Source organism: Euprymna scolopes, chromosome 34 (assembly GCF_053919585.1).
Source record: "Euprymna scolopes isolate OS-2025 chromosome 34, ASM5391958v1, whole genome shotgun sequence".
Lineage (NCBI taxonomy): Eukaryota > Metazoa > Mollusca > Cephalopoda > Sepiida > Sepiolidae > Euprymna > Euprymna scolopes.
In genome coordinates, this window is record NC_136515.1 from 56,674,383 (window position 1) to 56,693,206 (window position 18,824).

The following is an 18,824-nucleotide window of genomic DNA, read 5'->3' on the forward strand; positions in this document are numbered from 1 at the left end:
AACCAAAAAAAAGGAGGGGACATACACACAAAAAAAAAACACAGTGAAAAAGCGAAAAAGAAATAGTATAAATAACCTTGTTTTTATATAAAATGTTAAAAAAAAAAAAAAAAATTGAGAAAAAATATATCTGATAACTGGGATCGAACGTGAAATGTTTAGATAACGACGCTCTTACTTAACCCATTGCGCTATAGACGCATGGGTGATAGTAAGTCGGTTTTTATAATATTTAAACAAATTCAATGAACAACCTCTTTTGCGTGTATCAACGCATGCGTAACAGTCACCTATCTGGCGAAAATCCTTGGCCTGTGTCGAAAGTTTTTGGCGGACATACAAACACATTTTGCCTTTTATATATATATATAGATATAGAAGGAACAATGGATCAACTGACTGTGGTCACAATAAGGAAGAAATAAAAAAACAAGCACCTCTAATTGTATAGAATGCAAATTTCTTTGGAGTAGATATGCGATATCTCTTCTACCCAATTTAATTTCTCATGTTTACTGCCCTAAGAGAACAATTAGGAAAATTGCTTTCTCCATATTATTTGGATTCTTTGAATTATTGTTCTTATCTGGAATGTTGCTTGTTTTGACCAATGTAAGCGCTGATCTTCTTCAGGTGTATCTCTTCAAGATCAGGAATCTGCATGGAATTTTGAATGGAACCCTTTATTTAATTCATGAGGGTAGCATATTCTTATTCTATCGGCCATGACTGGGTGGAGGCCCTAAGTAATACACAATTGTATTTTGGGGTTACTCACACTGAGAATTGAACTTTTAAAACTCCAAGAAAGTAACTTTTAAAACTGAATTTCAACAAGTACTCTATCCACTGCGCCATAGATCGTACAAATTTTATTTTTGTTTCTAGATGTAAATATCACTATTTATATATTGCTACCTACTTTATTACTATTTATCTATATATTCTTTACAATTAACTAGCCGGAGGAAAAGAATGTGACCCCCCCCCCAAAAAAAAAACAAAAAAACAAACGGGACGTCTATAACTTTCGAAAATATCTGCAAGAAAAGCGAGCCTCTCCTTGTAAAAAACTGCCCCGTTGAAGGTGAAGGAATTAATGTTTTTGGCCAATTTTTCAATATTTGTCGTCCGAAAGTTTGAGGTTTAAAAACAATACTGGTTTTTTCACATTCTGACGTATCTGTCAAAAGTTTTCGGCAGACATACAAACATACATACTAGTGTTGGGATGATTAATCGAAATCGAAATCGGGAATCGGAGCTTTTTGGGATATCGGAATTGGTATAAAAAAATTTGAGCCTATTTTCCGATGCCAAAGCCGATTCCTTAAATTATTATTTTTTTTATTTTGATTTTTGTTTAAGAAACATGTTCCACTGCTTGTAGTAATAATAAAATGATATTTATTGATTTAAACTTTCAGTAAGACTATAATCTCTAGATAACCCTCTCACAAATGTGTTTTTTACGCGTGAGAAAATGTAGGCATATTTAAGATGTGTTTTTACGGTAATCGTGACAAAATAACACTTTTATAGTTAAATATTTAGAGATTTACAAAGAATCGGAGTCGGTAATTGTATCGAAATCGGGAAAAATATTGGAATCGTCCCATCACTAATACATACATACATAGATTTAAACAGACAGGTGAGATTTATATTATAGATGGCTCCCATATGGTGTTAAATTCTATACTAGGTCTGTTTAGTAGTTAATCGTCACTTAGCATATGCACTGCTTTTTTTTAGTTGTCTTACTTTCCACCATTCTTCTCTATCTATAATTTTTTACTTCGTCCCATAAAGGCAAATAGTTTCCCTTTCCGCACCATATGTAGTCAGCCATACTCGACTTTTCAATAAAGATCTATATTATAGACTAGCGGGAGGTACCCGGCGTTGCCCGGGTGTTTTTGGGTATGTGTGGTTGGGCGGGGGTTGGGGTGTTAATGAAAACCCAAGAATAAGCGAAGTAAAAAAACCCAGAAAAATGAACGTTAAAAAATCTGAAAACACGTGTAAAATGGCTTAAATAACCCTGCTTCAATATTAAAATTTAAAAAATCGAAAAAAAAAAAAAAAAAAAAAAAGAAGACATCTCATACCACGATTCGAACCCAAAACGTTTAGATAATGAGGCAGCGCTTTAAGCAACTGAGCTAAGACAACGTTGCCGAAATTGTGTTAGTTTTTCAAATATTTAAACTAAATCAGGTTATGATGTCATATGGCGCATGCGTAGAACCGAACTCGCCATGAGAGGACGGTTTAGTTTCCCTTTCCGCACCATATCTAGTCAGCCATACTCGACTTTTCAATCTCTCCGTGTATTACAGCTTTTTGGTGTTCTTCTAACCATACATACCTCACCTTTGCATAGTTTTCCACCTTTACATGGAATCTCATACACAAAGTTTTTAGTCATGATTACTTTTGACCAATGGTAACCTCTGACCTTTGTTCTCGTATCATGGTGCACCGGATAAAGTACTTGTTAAAATTCAGTTCTAAGTGACATTCTTTTGGAGGTTGAAGGTTTAATCTTCTGTGTGGACGATACTAAGAATACAATAGAGAATTGCTTAAGACTTCTACCTGATTACAGCTGACGGAATGAGAGCATGTTAGTCTATGTTAAAATAAAGGGTTCTGTACAGAATTGTGTGCAGGTTCCCCGAGTGCAACATCAAGACTCCAAGAGTCCGAAAAGATTCACCTGAAGAAGATCGGATGTTACATCAACCGAAACATTGTAAGAATAACGAATAATACAAATAACACAAATTATCCTCATCTCAAAAATTAAAAACATAAGTTTTTTTTTTTTTTGCTCATAGATTGTTTATTTTTCAACTTCTGTCATCCTTATTTCAAATCATGTACAATTGAAAAGTGTATAACCAAGTGCTTTTCAACCAAGGTTCCGTTCCATGGAACCTTGGGATTCCACCAGTACAGTCCAGGAGTTCTGCAATTTCTAAATTCGAACAAGGAACTATAAATAGAATGTTAAATTCAATTTTGAAAATCTATTTTATTAATATATGCATATTTTTAAAACATTTATCATTTAAATTTTATATAATTGAACTCGCTACATTTGAAAAATTGATTTGTCTTGCAATTATTAAGTTTGCGTTTATATATTCTTATCAACGTCATATGAGTATTTTCATTTCATTTTATTTTTTCAATGCTGTTTTTTGCATAAGACAACTAAATTATTGCATAGAGGTTCCATGAGCCAGTGGAATGTTTCCATGGGGTTCCGCTCCGGCAAAAAGGTTGAAAAGTACTGGTGTAACCGTTCCTTTCGAAGCGTTTTTTTTTGTTTTGTTTAATTGTAACTTACTTGAAGTCAGCGGCTAAACAAAATTTAGTGAACAAAACTTGTCTAACGATGGTCGTGACACAGTGGCCAAAACACTCGTTCAATTTCACCTTAAAATGCTCCATTGTTGGCACATTTCCTGGACATTCACTGTAAGGTTCAGATATCCTAATTCAGAAAGCCACCTTCCTCTGGCTAAAAAGGAAATTGGTGGGAGAAAAACTTTAGGTAATGCTCGTGTAAAGCTTTTTTTAGTGCAGGAATGAATATTATGTTATATGCTCAAAAATCCTTTTTTTTCCTCCAGTTGTTTCACACCTATATGAGATAGTGATGCTATGGTAGCCAGTACAACTGGCTAACACTTAATATTTGGTTTATTCAATATGTTTATAGTCTCTCCACAAATTAATGCAAGACTTATCTATTAACTAAAAATTTCATCAGAAATGTCAGAATTTATCCGAGATCTTGTAATTTTGGTTATTTTCCTGTTCAGAAATTGTGATGGTCTCTGGTTTGGTTTGCTTTGGTATGGCTGTTTTATGGCATATCATTAGTTTTTGTGTTACTTAATGCAAAATCTGGTAATTTGGGAGCAAAGGAAAAGGTTCTATGTTCCAAGTTGTACATATCTTCAAATATTTATCCATGGTGTTTGGTTGTTTTTGTTTTGGCTTTGCAGAACATGATTGAGTTTTGCAAAGCGAAATTAAAAAAACAAAAACATCAGTGTTTGATGCATTTTTGGTCAGAAAGCCAGTATCTTTAAGATAGCCTGATCTGGTAGCACTAGAGTGTCTCATGGATGATGGGGGCCATCTCACAATATTTTAAATAGTACTAACCTTCAGCTCAAAGACCGGAGTGTCAATCGTCTCCGCTCCATGTTGTTTAAAACAATCTACAATCTTCTTGAACACATCCTCTCGAATGGCCATCTGCTGAGGGCTGAAATCCCGGGTTCCCTGGAAAATAAAACAATCATGTTAAACATATTTTGAAAAATTCAACGTTTACTGAAACTTATTGGAATGCGCTAACATTTTGATTTCTATTACACAAACATTGATAGCGATAAATATGTAGGTAGAGTTAGGTTATAAGTTTTGGAAAAAAAAAAAAAAAAAAAAAAAAGAAAAAAAGCCTGGTGAATATGAAACATCAAATTCTGTGTAGCTCAATTGCTATATTTTTAACATTCTGTATTCCTGCATGTCACCAATAGAAAATTGTATATATAAATATATACAGGGTGGAACGATAAAAGTGTCGCATTAAAGAAAACACTACAGCTTTATTTTAAAACTTTTATTGAAAAAAATCAATTCAAGTAACTTCATTATGTAGTTGAGCTGACATTTATTCAATGTAGCTGCTTTCAGCTTCAGTCATTGTCTTGATAAGGGTCTGGAATGGGAAGCATGCTTTTTCCACAAGCGCCGGCGGGGGCTCAGCAGAAACTTGGCAGATGACAACGATCAGGCTGACTTTGGTGTTGTGGGTGGTCATGTTGGTAATGTTCTTGACGTATGATTAAATGAAATAGTCCAGCAGGTTCAGGTTGGGGGAGAAGGGCCTGGGTCAAGCCTGGGTCTCTTTTAACTTGTGGGCCGGTGCCGAGTACTGCTGCCAATGACCACCTGATTGCACCAGGGAATCACCACACTCTTTAGCACATCCAGATACACTTTGGTGTTGACTTTCAAGCAGACTTCAAAGATGTTTTTTTTTTTTTTTTTTTACAAAGGCATCACCACATTATCAAGGCCCAGAGGCCACTCAAGGATAAGGGTTAAAGAGTGTACAGTAGAAATTGGTCAATATAGTAATCATTAGTAATGAAAATTTGGTAAATTTAATAACTTATATGGAACGGCTCATCAAGAACTTATTTACTTTAGACTTGAACACAACCATATTGTAGTCAGCCGGAAAGCAGGAAAACGGAAGACAATTCCACAGGCGTGCAGTTCTAAGAAAGAAGCTTTGTTCATGGAATCTACGTTTAGGTTTAGGCACAGATAAAGAGTGGGGGAAATTATTGATAGTGTTTACAGCTAGACGAGTGTTTCTTGTGAAAGTTTGGCGAGGGGGGACCAAAGATTGAAGCTCAGTTGAACACTTTCCATGAAAATAACGATACATCAGAGACAAACTCGCAACATCTCTTCTGTGAGATAGAGGTTGCAAGGAGGAGAAAAGGACATCTCCTACGAGGCTACGAAGTCTATTTTGAACTCTATCAAGGCAGGACAAGTCCTTTCTAGCAGCTCCTGCCCAGATGTGGCAACAGTATTCCATCCTTGGACGTACCTGGCTCTTATATAGGTAGAGAATAGCATCAGCAGTGAGATATCTACTGGATCGATAGAAAGATCCCACCATTTTTCCAGCGGCCTTGGCAACAGATTTGATATACGTGTTCCATTTAAGATCAGGAGTAATGGTCAAGCCCAGAAGCTTGTCAAAACTTGAGGCCTCCTGAAGACGAGAGCCATTCATTTCAATTGTGAGGTGGCATGAGATGTGAGGTGGCATGATGTGACCCTCAATTGAAACTGCACCAAAAACCATGATGATATCTGGAAAGTGATATCCAATGCACCAAGCTTTGTCCTCAAGCATTAAACCGTCTGGATTTGCATTTTGAGGGTGCTGGCAATGATCCTGTTGTCATAGCTTTGATCAGTAGAGAGCAGGAGTTGTAAAGTGGCACATCTCCGATCCCAATCGTTGAACATTGTGTCACTTTCAGACATGATAGAAGGCTCTTATCGCTCTTGGGATTTGTACACAACTTGCCAACTGATGGTTGGTTGGTTGGTTGTTTTTGTTTTACGGCATATCAACCCTTTTCGGGTTATTTAATGCCGAATCCAAAGATTTTGAAGAAAATTTTTTTTAATAGAATATATTTGTTGTTTTCATGTCGGTTTCATAGTTGGGACCCTAACAAGTACTACCACTCCGGGTCAGAGTGGACCTGGGAGTAATGGCAATTAAAGGGAGGCTCCACACTCCCCAAAGCCCACAAACTGGGGCCCTCACCACTGGATATAGTTTAAGGTCATATCCAGGACCCCCATTGAGGGACTTTTACCCTCTGCAGGGGGGCAGTCGGCATATTCTAATGCCCCACCGACAGGGCCAACTTGCCAACTGTCTGCAACAAAAAAAAAAAAAAAAGAAAACTGGTTTTCGTCAAAGAGAAATGGAATCATGACATCTTTTCTAGTGCGACAATTTAATCATTCCACTCTGTATATGTTTTCATTTAATTCCAAGCAAACAATTTACATAGACATGATAATGCTACCGTTTTGATTTAATCTTTAGATTAAAAAAGATACAGTTCCTACGAAACTGGAACTTTAGATTACCTGATGAGAATATTATTTTTTTTTTTTTTTTTTTTTTTTACAAAGGCATCACCACATTATCAAGGCCCAGAGGCCACTCAAGGATAAGAGTTAAAGAGTGTACAGTAGAAGTTGGTCAATATAGTAATCATTAGTAATGAAAATTTGGTAAATTTAATAACTTATATGGAACGGCTCATCAAGAACTTATTTACTTTAGACTTGAACAAAACCATATTGTAGTCAGCCGGAAAGCAGGAAAATTTGAATGAATAGTAGCATTGTCATATGTAAATTGTTTATTTGAAATTAAATAAAAACATATCTTGCTCTTTTTATTGAGCACTATTAATAACCTACATACGGCACAATCACGTTGACACCAGATCACCGAAGTTAAGCAACGTTGAGCCTGGCCAGTACCAGATGGGTGACCATTTGGGAAGGCGAAGCGCTGTATGTACCACGAGGTAAAATACCAGGTGAATAAACTGGCGCTGTCTATCTTTCTCGATGGGACCTTCTTAAGCCATGGTAGGCACTCCATTTAGTGATAAAAGATACCCTTGATAGCCCTGGCGAAACATCAAGTATTCTGAATTACACTACAAACTCGTGTAATGAGTTCAATCTCGGCTATGGCTGCGCTGGATTGATGGATTAATAACCTCATTAAATTTATTTGTTTTTATCTTTGGAAACCTTTAACCTAGAATTATATATATGTGTGTGAGTAGCATCCCAAATGTAATGCCTCCTATTTTTTTAAATTTTGTCTGAATAGATCAGAGGGCATTATTATAAACTGCACTGTTATGATGACTGAACTTATGCATTCATGACCTGAAAGTTTCATCTCTTTGTTGCAGATATTGACTGTGTGAGACTAATAAAGGCACCCGTCATTAACGTGCATCAGAAGCAGAGATGCATCACTGAATCCCTCCATCCAGAAAAAACATTACGAAGCCAATCCAGTTGATGTCAGTACAGTTAGGAGACGCATTTATTGATTTCAGAATAATGACAGATGTGAGCGACAAAGCGTGCTCTGGAAGCTCATGCACAGCTTTCATCTCATCTCTGATCATTGAGAACGGTGGTGACTATATAGAAAAATAAATTCTGGAGCACAAAAGATTGCTTGTTTTGATGATACCATTCCCATCTTTGTAGCTCTTCAACTTTTTTTTTAATTAAAAAATAGAATTTTCATTTTAGAATGAGCCTCATATATGTTTTTTATTTTACAACCTCAAGATATTAACGTAGTCCATTAGTTTTTTCCATAGACAGGGGAATTCCGTGTTTCATCGGATGGTAAAAGTTAAAATAAAAAGGGAAGAGGATATGATATTTTCGGGATGCGTGTAGATATTAAGAATCATATTATAAATTTCCTAATGTCTGTGTGTGTGTGTGTGTGTGACGCGGTTTATCTCAGCCTACAGGCAACCCACCCAGGCAAGTAAGGTACCGAAATAAAGCTTATGACCCAGCGGATGTTTTAGTGATATTTATATCCATGTTTGGTGTATGGAAATGATGGAAAAAAAATAAAATTAAAAAAAAATGCAAAAAATATAACAATTTACTAAACAATGTTTTATTTGTTGGATATTTTTCTGGTACAAGAACCCAAGTTTGCCCAGCTGGGCAAACTTGGGTTCTTGTAAGAGAAATATATGTAAAGAGAGTAAAATATAATTATAAAGAAATAATTATATATATAAAAGAAGAGATCGAAAGAGAAAGAAAATGAAGAGAAGGAAGCATAGATATTAGTGATGAGACGATTCCAATAGTTTTCCCCCCGGTTCCGATACAATTACTGATTCCGATTCTTTATAAATATCTAATTATTTAACTATAAGATAGTTATTTCCCCTGATTTTTGTAAAAACACATGTTAAATATGCAGCAATTTTCCTAAACGTCAAAATACACTTGTGGGGGATGACCAATAGATTTTAGCTTTACTGCTATTTTAAAATTAATAAATATTTATTATTTTATCATTATTACCAGCAGTGGAAGATGTTGCTTTAAACAAAATCAAATAAAAAAAAAGACAATTAAAAAAATCATTTTGGCATCGGAAAATAGCCATCAATTTTTCCAATTCCGATAACCCCGATTTTTCCGATTTCGATTAAACGTCCCAACACTAATAGATATGTGCCATGAACAAAATCAATTGAATTAAAAAGTTACGGGTAAGGGGATTACGTATTTGAAATGGGTTAAAGACGTGTCAACAGAGCAGATGATGTTTGGGATTGTAAGGAAAGTGAAAAGTTTCTTGGTATGTTGTTCGCTGCAGCAATGTTAACAAACATCTAGTTCATTGTATTTTAAACATACGTCCTGTATAACTTATATAAAAGCTCTGGAAGTTTTATGATTAGGAAGGCAATTATATGGTAGACAGTTAACATGCTTCGAATTAATTACATTTAATATAGTCCTATTTTTTATATTGGGTTTATGACAATTGTGATTTAAATAAAAATTAAGAATAGAATATATGGTTAATAATTATGAAAAATAAGAATTTGGGGGTTGAACGGCGTTTTGTTGGGTGGGTATTTGGTGTGAAGTGTGTGTGTGTGGGGGGGTTTAAAAATAAATAGGCAAAAATTAAAAAAAGAATGGAGATATTTATAAAAACTAACTAATCTAAAAAGTATAAAATGACACTATAGAATGGTATGGGATTTAACAGGAATTACATAACCATACAAAATATTAGAAATAGGGGTGTTTGGTTACAATACAGTATGAAAAATTAGATGTGGAACGGTATAGAACAATAGAAAAGATGTGGAACGGTATAAAACAATAGAAAAGATGTGGAACGGTATAAAACAATAGAAAAGATGTGGAACGGTATAAAACAATAGAAAAGATGTGGAACGGTATAAAACAATAGAAAAGATGTGGAACGGTATAAAACAATAGAAAAGATGTGGAACGGTATAAAACAATAGAAAAGATGTGGAACGGTATAAAACAATAGAAAAGATGTGGAACGGTATAAAACAATAGAAAAGATGTGGAACGGTATAAAACAATAGAAAAGATGTGGAACGGTATAAAACAATAGAAAAGATGTGGAACGGTATAAAACAATAGAAAAGATGTGGAACGGTATAAAACAATAGAAAAGATGTGGAACGGTATAAAACAATAGAAAAGATGTGGAACGGTATAAAACAATAGAAAAGATGTGGAACGGTATAAAACAATAGAAAAGATGTGGAACGGTATAAAACAATAGAAAAGATGTGGAACGGTATAGAACAATAGAAAAGATGTGGAACGGTATAAAACAATATAAAAGATGTGGAACGGTATAGAACAATATAAAAGATGTGGAACAGTATAAAACTATAAAAGATGTGGAACAGTATAAAACTATAAAAGATATGGAACAGTATAAAACTATAAAAGATATGGAACAGTATAAAACTATAAAAGATGTGGAACAGTATAAAACTATAAAAGATGTGGAACAGTATAAGACTATAAAAGATGAGGAAAGTAAGAGCAATTGATGATGGGCAGGTAAATTATTGTAATTTATTTTATTAGTCATCAGCTAAAGTGGGCAAGGTAATAATGTTAAAGTATGTAATAAGTAGATTAAGGGAGTTATATTAGACTAGCCTGGGTGCCCGGGTGTTTGGATGTGTGTGTTGAGCAAAAAAAAAAAAAAAAAAAACTGGTAGTAGGCAGGCAGGCTCAAACCCACACCCGCAAAGGAGGAAAAGAATGTGGGGGAAAAAAAAAAGAAGAAAAGTGACGTCTTTGCCATTGTGCTCATCGCCAAACTGAAAGTGGTGAAGGTTTAAATTAAAGCTAGTCAATCAAAAAGAGGGTATTACTTTCGAAAATATTGGTGAAAGAAGCGACCCCCTATCCAGTTTAGGCTGAAGAAATTAATTTTTTGAGCCAATTTTTTGATATTTGTCATCCGAAGGGTTCAGCTTCAAAACGATAGATCTCATGAAAATCTGTCGCCTCTGTTGGCAGTTTTAGGCAGACAAACAAACATACATACATATGTACTTTTAAACAGACAGGTGAGATTTATATTATAGATGAACTTTTGAAGAGTGTAAATTGCTAAAGAGGTGGTATTTGTAGTATTTGCTAAGGGTTAATGTTTTAACAAAAGTTGAATAAATAATTTTAATATTTGGAGTTATTAATAAAATAATACAAATGATTAGGAGTATTTGGTTATACTACAATATGAATAATTAGATATAGAGCGATATAAGGGATGGAGAGCAATTTATGATGTAGTGGTTAAAGGTTGTAGTTTTTTTTTCTTTTGGTCCCCAAATAAAAGGAGGGTGGACCTGTAAATTCATCCTTGTCCGTTTGTCTGCACGCACTTTTCTCAATAACTACGCCTTGGAATTTTTTAAAATGTTGCGCAAACATTAAACACGATATGAGATCATTGATGTATATCAAGAAGAGAGTTGGGCTTTAGGATGGACCCCTGAGGGACTCCAGCATTAATATTGAGGGCCTCTGATTTCTGCCCATCAACCACTACTCTTATGAGCCTTTTTTTTTTTTTTTTTTTTTTTTTTTTTACACAGTGATCACCACTTATCAAGGCCCGGAAGCCACTCAGGGATAAGGGTTATTGCAAGTACATTACGTTAGTGTGGAGATTTGATGAAGTGTTTACTTAAGGGGGCGGTTCATTAGGAATTTGTTAACATTGGACTTGAAGACATCCAAGTTGTAGTCCGGTGGGAAGCAGGCAGACGGAACAGAGTTCCACAGGCGTGCAGTTCTAAGAAAGAAGCTTTGTTCATGGAATCCGCGTTTTGATTTAGGCACAGATATAGAGTGGGGGAAATTTTTCACAGTGGATTCAGCTAGACGGGTGTTTTTCGTGAACGATTGGCGAGGGGGGAACCTATCAGAGAGAAATGATTTAATGATCGAGAAAACATTTCCAGTTATACCGTAGCTGGAAATCTTGTGAAGTAGGCTTTATGCCATACTTTATCAAAGTAAAGAGCAATTGCCCTAGAGAGGAAGCCTTTGTCAAGAGATTCACTAATCCTATGAGATATAACAGTTTTGGATGGTATGAATCGATCTATGCCTACAATTAGCCATTCGGTCAGGTCTGATACTATGGAGGACACATCCTTTTTGAACATGGAATGCAGTGGTAGATCGGATATAAGTATACGGAAGCTATCCTAGCCAGCGGTAGAGTATCGATATACAGTACGGTGGAGAGGTACATCTCCAGATTTATTGCATTTTGTTTTTATCTTAACTGATACAACCGTGTGGTCAGAAGATCCCAGAACGGAACTTTCCCATGCATGCATCCATTTTTTAAAAAAATGTAATACTTAATGCAATTTAAAATTTCATGTGTAGTTGCGCATTCAGTACCTTTGTAACTTATTTATCCAGACACTTACCTTCCCCGTTTTGAGAACAAATTTTTTGGGGGCAGCATCGTCACCAAGTTTCGCTTTCAATTCCAAGAGCTTGGCAACTTCATCGGCGATCTGTAACAAATTAGAAAAAATGATTTGTTAATAACAATTTCAAAAATTATTAATTCAAACTTTCATTAAGCAATAGACAATAGAGAAAATTGTAAAGTTTGGAACAAAAAAAAAAAGGAAATTAAAAGTAAACGCGAATTAGGATAAATTTTACAATGGTCGTTAAAAAATAAAGCTTCCTATTTTTAGCTTTAACTTGAAAAGTTAAAAGCTACAGCGATGGGAGTAGTGTCAATAAAACAAGTGACCTTTTGCCAGCGAAAAATAGGAACATTTTGAGAGTATCAAAATCAGAAAAATTTGTGCCTATTTCCCGATGCCAAAAACAATTCATGTGTTATTACGTAGTATAAGGGTAGTTTTAAAAGTAAAGCCTCCTACGTTTTAACTAAAAAAGTTGTAGAGTTATGAAGATGAGAGTAGTATCAAGAAACGAGCAATCTTTTGTGCTCTTATTTTTCTACATAGTCACCCCTTTCAATGCACTTTTGCAAAGAATTCAATGACATATCTGTTTTTGACACACATCCATGACAGAGGTTGCTTTCTTAGAGTCTCACACCATCAATATCTGCAACAGAGAGATGAAACTTTTAGGTCATAAGTGCATAAGTTTAGTCATCATAACAATGCAATTTGCAATCCCCTCTGATCTATTCAAGCAGAATAACAAATAGAAAGCATTACTTTTGGAACACCACTCGTAATTATTTTTTCTTTTGCATTAGGTCCCGAATTATGATAGTGCCTGCAATTATGGAATTTTGTCTCCACACTTCGTATGATCACAAGGTTAGTCATTGGTTTGGTTGCTTTATTTTATGGTATATTAACCCTTTTGGGATTATTTCATGCTGAATCCAGTAATTTTTAAAAGGTTTTTATGCTTTAAGGTGTTTATATCTTCAAATATTTATTCCTGGTGTTTAGTTTGGTTGTTTTATAGAGGAAAATTGTTTCTTTAGTTGATTTTGCAGAATATGATTAAGTGTCCACAATGTGGAACACAATAACATGGGGTTGCTTCCCGGCTGACTATAACATGCCCATTTTCAAATCTAATGTTTGGTTTGGTTGTTTTGTTTTACAGCATATCAACCCTTTTTGGGGTTATTTCATGCTGAATCTAATTATTTTATGCTTCAAGTTCTTTATATGTTCAAATATTTATTTGTAGAGTTTGGTTTGATTCTTTTGTTTTACAGCATATCAACCCATAACAGGTTATTTAATGCAAAATCCAGTTATTTTGGAAATAGTATTCATGCTGCATCCAGTTATTTTGTAATATGTTTTATTCTTCAAGCTTTTTGTATCTTCAATCACTAGTTTTTACTGTTTTGTTTGGTTATTTTATAGTGGATTTTATTGTTTTTGTTTCCTGCCCTGCAGAACATGAATAAGTTTCGTAATGGGAGAGGGAAAAGGGTTACAGTATTAATATAATAAAAGGAATTTTCATTGTTCAATTCTTTTTATGAAAACTGAATTAAAATAAGGTCAGCTAGAGAAGAACGAACAATAGCAATTTAAAAAAATATTGAAAAATAGGTTAGTGAGAATTCTTTGTCTGCAGAAATGGTTTGGAAACATGTGCCAAACCACGTATGTTTAGGCCACGTGGGTCGATCACGTTTACAGACACATGTATGATGTCATGACAGAAATGAGTTCTCAATATAGGAGCTAGAGTCGAAGATCGGGGGCAGTCGAGTCCGGATCAAAGTCGGCCCAGTCAGCCAGAAAGAGCTGACATAATCAGAGGAGGGTCCCTTTAGAAGCGAAGGGAGAAAGTTTTAAACATGTAGAAACAACTTTGAATTCCTGGATTTCATCATCATTTCGACTGGTCAAATGGAATAAAAGATATTTTTGTAATTGTCGTCTTTGTGTCGCCATTCCACAAATTAGGTAATGTGTAATCATCTTTAATGAACTTTGTTCCCACTCATCGTTTAATGAACATTGTATAACCCATCCTAAGTAATGTGTCCCCCTCTCCAATAAGTAATGACTGTCCCCTCCTGTGTTAAAAGAACTGATCACACCCTCTCTCGAATATATGTATTAAGAAGAAACATCACAGAACAGTATAAATGTCTTGCTCTTCTCTCTCTTATCTTCCCCTCATCAATACAAATGTCCCCATCCTATCTCTTTAATATGACCCCACCTATGCAACAATAAAGGGGAGCATTCCAAATTCTCATTTAAAAAACAAAAAATTCTAATTAAAAAAAACAAACAAAAAAACATCAACGCTCGTTTATTAAAATGTCTTGTTAAAAGAAAGCCCCCTTCCTCCCAAAAAACTCATCCAACATTTTCTCTATTTTTGTTTAAATAAATCTTTCCTTTACATAAAAAAAAAAAAATCAAGGAATAAAACAAACAACTCAGGTTGTGTATATTTGTTGACAAAATCATTCTTAATATGGGAAGAGTATTTCTGTACTTTCATCTAACAAGCAGCCCACTGCTACAAATTCGGAATAGGGGCATGAGAGTGAGAAATTAAAATAAAAAAAAAAAGAAACAATAAAAAGAGGGATTCAAAAAGTACATGAGAATCAAGTAAAAAACAAAAACGCAGCCTACATGAATAAATATTTAATGGTTTTCTTTAAAAAAAAAAATTGAATAATCATAGAGAATGAACTCATTTTAAAATGAGAAATTACGTTTGTTTTAAAAAGTTTTGTTAATAAAAAGGACTCCCCCCCTAAAAAAACGCACCCTGCATAAAAAAATATTCCCCTCAACTTTTCTTTAAATCTTTTAATATTTAAAATCAACTCATGTTGTGTATGTTTACAAATAACACGTGGATTGGCAATCAACCAGTGTCAATTGTAAAGTGTCCTCTTGGAGCCACTTGACTTTCAGAGTCCTTATTCCATACTTCATCCAAATATTGGAATCCTCCCATCACTATTGGATACCTAGGCAATGTTGGGTAAATCGAATAGTATAAATGTATATGTTTTTATCACAAAAAGTGTACATATTTCTTTTTTTTTTTATCCACTGTTGAATAAAACTTTCAACCATTTTTTTTTTTTATTAAACTGACTTCTTTAATTCTTTGATTGAGAAAAAAAAGAACACATTCCTACGTTTTGCACAGAAATACCAATTCTATCATGACAACTAGTGACCTCTGACCTTTTAGCCTGTACTCTAAATTCAAATGTCGATTCAATGTCGATTAAGGTTTCAAGGTTACCGGAAACTTTATAAATGAATACTTCATGTTTTATTCATCAGAAAGAGTTTCTATAATTGGCAGATGATGGCCGACTCATCAGCATAACACTGGTTTTACAGAGAATAAGGAAAGCAGAAATTTATCCGTTGTTCGATGCAGAAAAAGAAATTATACCTCTGAAATTTTTTTACACCCCCAAACTGTTTCCATGGTCTTTTCCTTCATCTTCTCATTCTGGGCGCATCATATTCTCACAACTGTTGAGCGAGAGGGGGGAGGCACACGTGGTCCTACAGTAATTCATCTATAAATATAAAAGCGAAAATGTATGTGTGTTCGCTTTTTCTGTGTGTCTACAAAAGGCTTCTTTCAGAGAAGCGGTCGCTCGCCTAACAACTTTTTAAAACTTTTTATATCACATATAAATCGTAATATCTCACAGTTAACAACAAAGCTCGCCTGTCTATTTAATTTGCTCGATTTCGGGAAGATAAATATTCAATATTTGTCGCTCGCAGCATGTGGGTTAGTCTTTTTCCTCCCCGCAGTCAAACTTGACCTCATTAACTCATTAAAACAGGCACCTGCCAAATCCAAGTAATTAAATAAATTCAAACGTGTTTCCGTTAGCATCTCGCGGTGGGGCAATGTTTAACGTCGCACGTTTTTTTTTTTTTCATACTTTAATTTACAACTTTGCCTCAACGGTTCGGGTTTGATCCTCATACTTGCTTTTTTTTTTTTTTTTTTTTTTTTTTTCAAATCCCAACGGAGTTTCCATATACACACACACACCTCCAAACACCCGGGCAACGCTGGGTACCCCTCGCAAGTCTATCTATAAAATAAATCTCGCCTGTCTGTTTAAATCTATGTATGCTTGTATGTCTGCCTAAAACTTTCAACAGAGGTGATGGACTTTCACGAGATTGGTATCGTTTTGAAGCTCAACCCTTCGGATGACAAATATCGAAAAATTGGCTAAAAAACATTAATTCCTTCACCCTCAACTGGGCACTTTTCTACAGGGAGGAGTCGCTTTTTTCGTCCATATTTTCGAAAGTCATCCCCTCTTTTCGTTGACTAGTCTTAATTTAAACCTACATCACTTCCAGTTTGGCGATGGGCACAACAGCAAGGGCGGCAACATTTTTTTTCACATTCTTTTCCTCCTTCGCGGTACAGGTTCAAGCCTGCTTGCCTACTACCATGTTTTTCTTTCTTTGTTTTTTTGCTCAACATGCATCTCTAAACACCCAGGCAATGTGGGGTACCCAAGCTAGTTTGTAATAAAATTCATTCGCTTCAAAGGCGTAATTTGATAACAGCTGAATTAATGATAAACAATTCTTTGAAATTATATAACATAAGCTTGACAAACGACAGTTTTGATGATAAAAGATGAGATAAGATTACAAATGTCACTTAAATCCAAAAAACTGTTTCCTCTTTTCAGATTTCATTTTTGAAAATCATTTCTCTAAAAATTCATCCATTTGGTTCTATATTATTTTAGCAGACATTAACCCATTTGATTGGTTTCTTTGCTCTACCACATATCATATTACACCATTCCTATCAAGTAAAGGCCAAAATGGTATGGCTTACTTGCCTTACCATTTGGTACAGCTTAATTTCTTTTCCATTTGGTTCAGCTTACTTGCTTTACCATTTGATATGGTTTATTTGCATCACCATTTGGGATTACATTTGTTTTACTGGGTATTAACCTTACCTTTTTCCATCTTTGTCTCGTGAAAATTTTAAAAATAGTAGTCATTTACAAACTTTTTTCAAAAGTTATTAAAAATTGAATATCTTAAAAAAAAAAAAAAAAAAAAAAAAAAAAGAAAGAAAAAAAAAAAAAGCTCTTTTTTGCAATAAACCTTGAAATCTTACTTTTCTATACAAGTAGGGGGTAACATGCTTTTGTTTTGTCAGTCATGATTGGATATAACTCCTAAGTAATTACACAAGTGCATTTTCTGTTAACCAGGCCGAGAATCAAACATTTAACCCTCAGAAGAAGGTCACTTTTGCAACTTAATTTTTCTAAGTACCCTAATCATCGCGCCACAGGTCTTTGCAGCAAAAAAAAAAAAAATACAATTGCGAATTACTTAGGACTTTTATTCAGTCAGGGCTGACGAAATGAGAGCATGCTACTCCCATGAATTAAATAAGGGGTCCTGTTCAAAATTCTGTGCAGATTCCCACAGTTTGACAAGATACACCCGAAGAAGGTCAGAGGTTACATCGACTGAAACATTGTGAAAATGGCACTCAACATGAGAACAGTAGTCCGAGGAATCTAAATAATGTGAATAACCAATCCTCATCTCAAAAATCCAATGTCACCAAACACTTGTCATGAATCATATTCATTTCATTCATCATTTTAAATCCTCTCATAATATTCACCATTATTAAACTTATCCATCATAATCACATATACACCAAAGTTTACCGATGGTCAGTATCAGATGGGCGACCATTTGAGAATACCAGGCACCATATGTGGAAAGATGGCAATACTTGGGAGATGATGCTGGCTAAGTAGTTAACAAAACTTTGTATGGGATAATATTCATATTTCTTCTGGTCGAACCATTTGTATTTACAAGTTGTCCAATTTTCTTTTACCATTTTTTGATATATTTTCGCTGGCTGAAAAATTTTTTTTTTTTTTATTATTTCTTATTCTCTCATCTTATTTGTTGATTATTTATATTTTTTTTTAGTTTCAATCATTTCTCAGCCTATCGTCTGCTTCGGCAGCAGATCATGGTGAAGATCCATCGACCGTTTCTTTCTATCCGTCGTCTGACAACTTTTTCGGTACCCACTTTTCTTTCTTCTTCCTCATGGCGCATAACTTATCGAATGTGTGCTGCCTACTGTATCCTTTTTCCTTCTCTCCATAAATTCTCTCTTTCTTTCTCTTTACATTTTTGTTTTGACATGTGCACATCTTCACGCATGCATGCTGACCAACATACAGGGTGACCCCCCAAAAAACGAGCCCCCAACTCTAATTAGGCCCCGTTTCTTAGTGTTTTGTCTGAATGAAATGAAACTTTGGTCATAACTAGTTTATTATATTCAAAACATCACATCAAAACCCAAGGGTCTCTGACCTTTTTTTCTCCGTTCTGCAGCATATGTTCTAGATGGCCTCCATTTAGCTTTTGTTTTATTTGGGGGGGGGGCACCCTGTATTCTTTCTTTTTTTTTTTAAATGCCTGTTCACCCTCTTCTCTCTCTTTACATTTTTCAGAATAATTATTCTCATCTTGGTTGTTTTTACGGAAATGTTTTTACTCTGACCTTCTGGTGTATTTTTAGAAACTGAAATAAACAGG

At 34.8% G+C, this 18,824-nt stretch overlaps 1 protein-coding gene across 2 annotated transcripts in view; it reads right to left on the reverse strand.

Moving 5' to 3' along the window:
• Positions 1 to 18,824, reverse strand: part of LOC145259215 (histidine--tRNA ligase-like) — a 102,652-nt gene that overhangs the window by 64,360 nt on the left and 19,468 nt on the right. For both annotated transcript variants that reach the window (XM_080117050.1, XM_080117051.1), the window contains 2 exons: positions 12,165 to 12,254; positions 4,186 to 4,305 (listed from right to left, as the gene is read on the reverse strand). In XM_080117050.1, the coding sequence (XP_079973176.1) occupies positions 4,186 to 4,305; positions 12,165 to 12,254 (210 nt within the window). The remainder of the gene's footprint in view (positions 1 to 4,185; positions 4,306 to 12,164; positions 12,255 to 18,824) is intronic.